Source organism: Mizuhopecten yessoensis, unplaced genomic scaffold (assembly GCF_002113885.1).
Source record: "Mizuhopecten yessoensis strain PY_sf001 unplaced genomic scaffold, ASM211388v2 scaffold2671, whole genome shotgun sequence".
In the NCBI taxonomy this organism is placed as follows: domain Eukaryota; kingdom Metazoa; phylum Mollusca; class Bivalvia; order Pectinida; family Pectinidae; genus Mizuhopecten; species Mizuhopecten yessoensis.
Window position 1 is genome coordinate 1689483 of NW_018404662.1, and position 9716 is coordinate 1699198.

Below are 9716 nucleotides of genomic sequence, written 5' to 3' on the forward strand. Positions count from 1 at the left end.
ATCTCTGCTACATGGAAAATAATTACAATTTCCAGACACGATTTATCACTTATTCATTCGACACATCCCTATCCTTGGGGTATATATAATGATATAATTGTTTTCTTACTATAGTTAGGCACCTTATAGTGTTAGGTTAATTATTAGGATTCCACAATATCTGCCTACGGTATCTATTCATTATATAAATTGGGAAAATAGAACTTGATATGTCCACCATGTAACGACATTGTAGGGGACGAAGTCCATTTTTTATACATTTTCTGTATTGATGTAATAAACTATGAGATGGAAGAAATATATATTTTAAATCAAAATAGCCGAGGAACGCTACAGCACTGAACTATTTTACATCTATAGGGTTGAACCGTTAACTCTAGCATTCAATATTAAAGCTTATTTTCTAGGTTATGACAAAGGACTATATTGCGATAGTATTCCAGTTTAGTATTTCAAAATATCACTTCCGACGGAGATATGGACTAAAAAAATACGATAAAGCGGAACAAAACGTAAAACATCTTCAATAGAAGAATAACTGTTTGACAGGCTAGATACACCGGTCCTAGCTGAATCAGGATTAGATGTACTGCTTTAGATCCAATAACGTACTCGATATATATGTGTGTAAAACAAATTGACATGGGTTCAGGGTCTGGGATATTTTGTGAAAAATTATGACTGATAGATTGTTCTATAGCTGTAGATTTAGTTTCGATTTTTTTTGATTTTTTAATAAATTGTGTCCAATTTTGTCCAATTTTGAAAAGACACTTCTGTTTGTGGAAAATGTACTTAGTTTATACGGGCGTTACCAGAGGCGAGCGTCAACTTTATTGTGGTGCGGGGCATACATTCTCTTCCATTATTATTATTTGTGTAAATAATTGTTTTTCTCTATATAGCTATACCCCACTGAGGAACAATTAATTAAGTTTATCGTAAAGATAATAAAACGCCCATGGAAAGTCCCGCCGACAAAAGTGTCTTTTTTAGTTTTGTTCATCGGCATCACTGTAGCAGTGACGTATAATACATGTATTATATGTCTCTGACTGTAGTAACAAAATTCTGTACACAAAATAAGATGTTAAACAGTAACAGTTAAAGGGTGGAGTCGAGAAATGAAATATAGAAATTCTCTGCATGGCAAGCTTAATTCTTGGCAGCGCATGGATATCATCTCGATATGGGAATTGGGTCAGTAAAGAATTTCAATAATTAGTAACGGTATTTTCATTTCAATTAAATTGTTACATAAGGTAAGGTTTTTATGATTTATTTTGTAAACGGAATGTATCCATGCACATGTTTGAATGATATAATTGCGATACGAAATTAATTAGATTTTTTTCCATTTTTAATTAGAAATATACATAATTAAACAACAAACTAGTGTTGTTTTTTAACTTATTATCTTATCTGCAGGAACAATAACCTCAAATGTCCAATCGATATCTTTAATTTACTTTGAATTTATTTTTTAAATTAATAAAAAATCGATCGTAGCTCTACTGGTCATAATTCTAATTAACTTTAAATTCTATTTCAACAGTGGATTTTAGGAGAAGTTCGGAAGGTCTTTGATATTGTATAAAGAAATAACCATTTGCATCGTTCAAAGAACCCGAAATGAAAAATTACAAAAAACAGCGGGAACTGCTCTTTAAAGTATTCGCGCGCAATTGCTCATAAAGCTCAATTTAATTACCTCCCTTAACAAGCTTACTTTTAAACCAATCAGTGAACTCGTTACAAAAGAGTTGCAAGGACGATGAGATAGTCACGAAGAAAAGCTTTTTCGTGGATTTTCGCATGACACACAGATACAACAGGTTTAATGAACTTATTATTGTCAAATATATATATATTGGCCGTCTACTATATTAATATCGACAATGTCAAGACTTGTTAAATGCTTTTATTGTCAAATTTACGTTCACAAAGGGCCTCGAGAATAGAACATACGGTGCGCACTGTCATTTTGTACTTCATAAAGTTATCCCAGGGTTGACTTACGTTTGAGTATTTACTATTGGAGAATAAACGAATATAGCTTGTCATTATCCAATATAGCCCTTGTGAACGCAGTCGCAGTAAAGATATATCTGACATCCACGAAACCTGTTAAAATGTACAAAGTCAAGTCAAAACTATTTTGCACATTTTGAGGTTTGCCTCTACTGCACAGTAGCAGTCCTGTGTACATGACTATATCCTTGCTTTCTGTTGCTCTTTTGTGTCGTTTATAAGCTATAGCAGGGCCATGCAATTTCTTTGAGGTGATGCAAGAAGTCTTCTCAAAAGGTACCTCGGGGTTGATCCAAGTTATGGCGTGTAACGGTCAACGCATACTGGCAATTTTTGCCCCCCCCCCCCCCCTGAATGACAGAACATTGGATTACCATTAAAATCATATTGGAAACACATGGCAATAATTTCAAGCAGAAACAGCATTGCTATTGCTAAATTCGACATTGGTTCTATCATTATTGCTGTCATTTTTAACAAATTTGTTATTTTTGAAACATTTAATAACTGTAGCCTGTCATTATGTTCAAATCTGCTATTAGTTCTTATAAATATTGATAATAAAGATCAGATGATGATGATTCTGACTTCCCTGTCTCCCAATATACTTCTAGTTACTACCATTTTTCCCATTCCTATAGTTGAAATGCCATGTACATCTTATGAAATCCTCCATCAGAAAGACCCCCCCCCCCCCCCCCCCAAGAAACAGTTAACATCTCCAACAATGGTCAAAAGTCCACATGTATGTTGTATAGAAGTTCATCATCTTGGTTTATGTAGTGTAGTAGTTAATTATCCCGTAGCAACAAAAGTTCAGGGGGATATAAGGCCGATTCCACAGTTTGGTTTGGTTTAGATAAATGTTTAAAGTCCTATCAACAGCTACGGTCGTTTGAGGACAGCCTCCCCTGTGTGCAAGATGCATGCATATGGTGTATGAATGTGTGTTTTGGGAGGCAGCGATATGTTCGTGTTTGTCTCCTTGTAATAGCTTGGAACTGCTACCTCACTGAAACATACTGCTGCCCGTACATGTCATTAAGTTGCAATGACTTCATTGACCTCAACAAAATTTCATGAAACTTTATTATACAAGTGTTTGGTATGATAATTAAAACCTTGAACAAGTTTGCATTTCAGGTCACTGCGTTAAAGTTCACTTTTACTATTTTAAGAAAAACTTTGACATCGCTTTATCCACTTCATTCCTTAATGAAATTTAATGAAACTTCATACAAGTGTTTTTTATGGCAAAGCCTTGAACAAGTTCTCGTTTCGGGTTTCTGCGTTGAAGGTCAAGGTCACTGTTACTATTTTTAAGAAACTTACAATTTGTGAATGCGAGGGGATTTGTGTCACATGTAATGTCTTGTTATTTTCTAGAACAGCTTTCTTCCAGTTTTAGTGTCTACATCATAATTAAAATGTACATGCTGTCAGTCTAGAATCCTGATTTGTGATTGGTATCATGCAGTCTTGCAACTCAAATTTAAGGAGTCACAATTTAGGTCAATCCTGACCAGTTAAGTGTGCTGTGGATGAGGGTCATGAATATAAAGACAAAATTATGTATTTAAAGCAAGAGAAGAAAAAACCAGTACATGTTTATAGAGAAAGAAATGATCTGGAGGCAGATCTTTACTTCTGAGTGGTTCAGTAAGTGTGATACATATATATTAGTTCTTTTAGTTTTAAAAAGGCTCTACTGACTCCCAGCTTTTATATGAATATATATATGGAAAACAACTGACATGTTTGACTTTGTCACATTCTCGCCCACTAATAGGCCCACCTGGATTACCTACGTACTGACAGGTGTTTCTACTTTCCTTTTCTGGTCAGATTTTTGCACTTTTCAAAGTTTAAATGCTGCATCAACATGCAATATGTAATTCAGAACAATTCTAGAGTTGCTTCCTTACAATAATCCTACACATTAAAGCCATGTTGGTCTCTGTGGAGTATAACATATAGATAGATAGAATAAAGATTGGCACATATTCTTGCTTCTTCCTACTACTCATATAAGCTTTTGCAAGAGGGGATTTCCCTTTAGGTTATACATTGTATATAGGAAGCTGAAGTTCACAAGGTCAATTCCTGGTGGAAGTAGTTGTTCATGCTACTCATCCTGTTGAAAAAAATATTTAAAAGTTATTTGATAGAATGGTGATTGACATTTTAACACATGTACAACAATATGCAGTGATTTTCTTTTTTTTTAACAAAGTTATTTTAGTCTTGATGTCATTCTTTAGTTGCATTTGTTTTAGACAAATATGATTCAATCATATTTTGTGGTAATATGTGTTCTTTTTTCTACTTTCAGTTGTGTTCTTTTGGATACTGTGTTCTAGACACCATGGCAACTGAGCTGCCAGCCAATACAATGAGCTTGCAGCAGCAGCCAGGTTTGGACTTGTCTAGTTACATGGACATTGTGACCACATACAAGTGTCGCTTCTGTGCCTTCACCAGTACAGCACCACAGACAATTGGCCTTCACATCCGACAGGTCCATGTCACGCAAGGGGAGTTCCTGTCACCAGGGACAACCAGTGACCCTACAGAGGTCAAGGGTATGAAGGACACTGACAAGGAGGTAACTTCCTCTAGCATTTTTCAAGACACAAATGGTGTACATGATGTGTCAGAGCAAACTGTCACCAACCAAATGACACCGGTGATGACCAATTTTGTTGATATGGAAACCTCAACTGTTTCCATCCTACCACTGTCTATGGAAACAACCACAGCTGATGCAATCTTACAACTGTCAACAAGACTACCAGATAACAATGGTGATGTTGATGATGGTACGTCTTCAGAGAAAAGTAACTCCAATGATGATAATATAACTCATTTTGTTACTGTCCATGAGGAGGACCAGGGCGATGAAAACTACACAACAGAGCCTACCGTCATACAACAGACCTTCCCACAGGTACATAGTAATGTACAACCTATCCTGTCAACAGGAGAATCCCAGACTGTCACAGTGGAAAATGAATTTAATTATAAATCAATAGATATTCCCTTGGAAACTGAATCATTAATACTAACTGATGCCAATCACCAGAAGTCAGCCCCCATCACAAGGGAGTTGTTTCTGTGTGGCCAGTGTAGTATTGGATTTAATAGTATAGATGAGTGTCGGGCTCACATGATGGAGGATCATTCTGATATCACCAATGCAGGGGAGGAGGCTGTGGAAAATGAGCTCTCACATCGTGTCAGTGTGGGAACACAAGTGGAGACTTCAAGACGTGGTAAGAAGCGAAAAGTGGTTACCAGTAAACCCGCATCACCACCTTATGCATTGGACTCGGATCCAGACCTAGATTGGGATGATCAAGAAGAGTACAAGCCACGCGCCAGTCGGTCTCGTCGAAAAATCCGACCTCCAAAGGCTCTGAAAGAAGATTATTACCTTGGTAAAAGTAAAGTAAAAGAAAAACCTAAAGTTATGCAAGGATTTAGACTGAAATGTGATCAGCTTGGCTGTAGTTCAAAATTTAGGACAAAAGAAGCACTTCAGGTGCATTTAAAATGTCACATGACTGATGTTTTTGAATTTAAATGTCCAGAATGTGATAAAACAAATGAGACTTGGAAACAGATACGTATTCACCTGTGGAAAGCTCATGAAATCGATACTGACCTGCTAGCTTGTGATATTTGTGAAAAATTTAAAACTGATACTATGAGTCGTTTGGTGATCCACAAGGAAATCCACAGTGTTGACCGACCCTACACTTGTGACATCTGTGGCAAGGGCTTCCGACAGTTCAGCCAGATGAAAAACCATCAGACAATCCATGGAGAACACCAGGACGATGATCCCAAGAAATGGTATCGCCGTAAGGAATGTGACATCTGTAAACGCCAGTATGCCAATCAAAAGTGCCTTGTCAAACATATTGAGGCTGTGCACAGTAGGATTAAGCCATACGTGTGTCCATACTGTGGTCACACAGCTGCACGTAAGGCCATGATGGAGCTCCATATCAGGACTCATACTGGCGAAAAACCCTTCAAGTGAGTCATTGTTACAAGCAGTAGTCCAAGACCAAACTAAAAGTATCTAAATAATTTGATACTTTTCCCAAAGTTCATTCTTTTGACCTGATCAGTAGGCTCCCTTGTAAGAGCAAAGACGTGTAGGGACATGATGTTATGTTTGGCTGTAGCATTTTTGGATAGGGACATGATGTTATGTTTGACTGTAGCATGTTTGGATATAGGACCATTTTAGTTTGTTCAGTTAAATGACATTAGCTTTCAAGGTAACTAGATCTAGAGTAAAATGTGTGAAAATCTCTAAAACAGCTTATAAGAGGCCTTGGGTGATGATATTTGACTAGATGCATGCTGATATCAAGGGCTATCCCTTTTGTTTAAATCAATGACCTTGGCCCAATTTAAAGGTCACAAGGATCAAACATGTTCAAACCTTCAATGCTTCATGAACTGCAGCCACTTCCCAGGTAGCAGAGGCCAGGCAAATATGTTAAAACCTTTGGAGCCTGTAGTGTTAGTTTGCCTGCTGTCAGCCTATGTTTGGGTCGCTTTGACCCACACCTACAATGCACTTACAATGTTAAGGATGAAAGATGTAATTATGCATTTAAACAATATTGAATAACAGTTGATTGATTTAGGTACATTTGGCCTCTTGATTACATGACTATTATTTACTGTAGTGGCTATTTTGTATTGTATATGACTTTTACTTTCTACATGTATGTAAGTTTGTTTTGTATTTTACTAACTATAGTTTGTTTTGTGTTTTGTAGGTGTGACAATTGTCAGTATGTGACGGGTGATCACAACTCCCTACGTCGACACAAGATGCGACACTCTGGCCAGAAGCCATACAAGTGTCAGTTTTGTGGTTATTCTTGTATTCAGGCGATCTCCATCAAGATGCATATGAAGAATAAACACCCAGGAGGCAATATTGGAGTTTTCTGCTGTGACATTTGCACATTCCGCACTGTCAATGAGGTCAGCTTCAAAGGTCATATGGAAGACCACAAAAATGGTCTTATTGTTGAAAATGCTCCACCTCTTCCCCAACAACAACCCCGCCCACACATCATCATACAACAACCTGCAATCAGTTCACAATTCCAGCAAGGAGTCAAGATGGAAAAGGTCACAGTCCAAGGGGCAACAAATATGAAATTTGGAGAGACTATTAACCTTCAAGGTTTGGCCCAAATTGAGGGTCAAGCCATTGAGGAGCATGTGGTTGAGGTTCCAATGGACAGACTGGAAGAAAATCAGCTTCAGATGCAAATTCAGACTTTAGAATCAGGTGAGACTCAGATAAGTGAGGAGGATTTAACAAGACTATCTAGTTATGAAGGTCTGGTGCCCTCTGACCTATCGGCCGCACAGCTAGTGCTATCAGCCCTGAATGCCATTTCTTCACAAAATTCGGAACAGACCAGCAATGAAACCCCACAAATTTTAAATGGTGTAGAGACATCCATAATGTCGTCGGATATCAAAGATGGCGTGACAACACACACAATCACCTTCCACATGCCAGCATCCGCTGCTGACAACACTGTAGGTGCTACAGAGACCATTACAGATGTGATGACCGGCGACAATGTAGTTGATATTCCTGACTCTCTGGGATCTCTGAAGGGGGTGGAGGAGACTACTAGTATACAGAACGGGATGCTCATACTCTCTGGTCAGCCTGTCACATTGAACCCTGTGATTCTAAACAATGACCAGACCAGTTGTGCTACTATCCAGGATCTGGCTCAGGTTAGCTGTCGTTTGGTCAACCAGTAGCACAACTGACATGTACTTGAATCTAGGCTCGGAATAAATCCAAGCAGTGTTGTTTTTGTTGAAATAATGTTATTTCTATAACAATTAAGCCCATCAAAAGTTAAATGTTTATTTCAAAAACATTGTTTTGAAGCACTGGTGATTGACTGTATTGCCACCCTTTACTTAAGAAATGATTTGACCAAGTTGTAGCACTGTTTGAGAGTGACTACTAGAGGAAGTAGTCTTAATCAGGATTGATTTCTTATTGTAATTGGGGGCCGGGGAGTGACCAATCATTTCAAGCATCTGTACTTTGAAGTTGTTATTCTGATTATGCCAAAGCTTGTTGTTGACCATAGAGAGCAATTTCTGTATATTACTAATGATTAAGATTGAGTATAAGAGCACTACTGTATGGATGTGTATGGCAAAGAAATAGCATTGAGGCAGAAGAAAATTTTACCGTACTGTCATGTATTTATGTACCATGTACAATGTGTTTAAGATAATTGGCATTTATAAACTTTTACATCTAGTATGTTATGTTTCAACTATTTTGACAACTATGTGATCAGATGAACGGAAATAGGTTTATAGGTCAATGGCTGACTCCACAAGTTGCTGAAAGACAAACTTATTACAGTGTATATTTGTATATTTTTGAAAATACAAAATATGTTTGTTCAACAATAGCTTTGTTCCATGCATGTAGATTTGTTTTGAAACCTCCCCCACTTCCTTGGTACATATGTAATCTGTTTTGGACATTGAAGATGTCTTTAGATTCTGAAATGAAATTTGTTTTAATACCAAAAATACATAAAAACAAATATTTTAGCTCTAAAATTTGTTTAAAAAACAATTCTTAGCCTTTATTATATGAAACCTTTTGGGAAGGTGTGAGATAGACACTTAATGTCATCGCAACATTTGGTCTGTTGGTCATAGATACACTTGTTGGTTTGTTAGCAGGTTTAATTCACATGGCTTAGTCTAACATTGATCAAACCCTGTTACTAAATGTAATGTCACCTATATATTATGGTGTTTTTATAAATGAAAGATTTAACACAAATTGTACATATGGTGATAGCAAAGTTCTACCATATCTGAGAGTGTGCAATCAGTCACCTTGGGCATTATAGAAAATTGACTGCAAGGATGAATTTTTGTGAAACTATACATCATAACATTACCTGAATAATTTGGAAAGTTCAAGGCCATAAAGACTACTTAGTGATAAATCTATGGTATTCATCCTCATATTGGAATTGTCTACTTCTACATTAGTAATGTTTATGTTTAAAGGGGTTCTAGTCAATACAAAGTCTGTAGTACTGAGACATTATATTATTGTACATTATTTAACTTGTCCATTACTACCTCAATCTTGTTTATGAAAACTTGTCTTCAGAATTTTCTGCACAATTATTTCCTGATACAATTATTGATCCGTAAAAATGAAGTTTACAAGTGCTCACAAGATTTATATTAAATGTTCCAGTCACTAACTTTAAGAATTTGTTTGATTTTCTTTTTAGGTCACCTGAGCTTTAGCTCAAGTGACCTATTGCTATCCGTTTTCGTCCGTTGTCGTCCGTCGTCCGTTAACATTTTACATTTCAAACTTAAAGTCAAGTTCTGCTGGGCCGATTGAACTGAAAGTTGGTAGGAATGATCGCCTCATGGTCCTGACAAAGTGTTGTTATTTTTCGGGTCGATCAGAAATCCAATATGGCCGCCACGGCCGCCATTTTGAAAACCTATTTCAAACTTAAAGTCAAGTTCTGCTGGACCGATTGAACTGAAAGTTGGTAGGAATGATCGCCTCATGGTCCTGACAAAGTGTTGTTATTTTTCGGGTCGATCAGAAATCCAATATGGCCGCC

At 37.0% G+C, this 9716-nt stretch overlaps 1 protein-coding gene across 1 annotated transcript; it reads left to right on the plus strand.

Annotated features, from left to right (window-relative positions):
* The first annotated feature begins 1755 nt into the window (after positions 1–1755).
* LOC110446308 (zinc finger protein 652-A-like) lies at positions 1756–9329 on the plus strand. Its single transcript, XM_021491390.1, has 3 exons — positions 1756–1835; positions 4364–6072; positions 6831–9329. The coding sequence occupies exons 2-3, from the start codon at positions 4397–4399 to the stop codon at positions 7843–7845; spliced, it is 2691 nt and encodes an 896-aa protein (XP_021347065.1). The 5' UTR covers positions 1756–1835; positions 4364–4396; the 3' UTR covers positions 7846–9329.
* The last annotated feature ends 387 nt before the right edge of the window (positions 9330–9716 follow it).

Bases quoted from the DNA above. Each gene is read 5' to 3' on its own strand.
- LOC110446308 (XM_021491390.1), top strand. From the start codon at position 4,397: ATGGCAACTGAGCTGCCAGCCAATACAATGAGCTTGCAGCAGCAGCCA. The intron at 6,073-6,830 runs GTGAGTCATTGT...TGTGTTTTGTAG, and splicing joins ACTGGCGAAAAACCCTTCAA to GTGTGACAATTGTCAGTATG.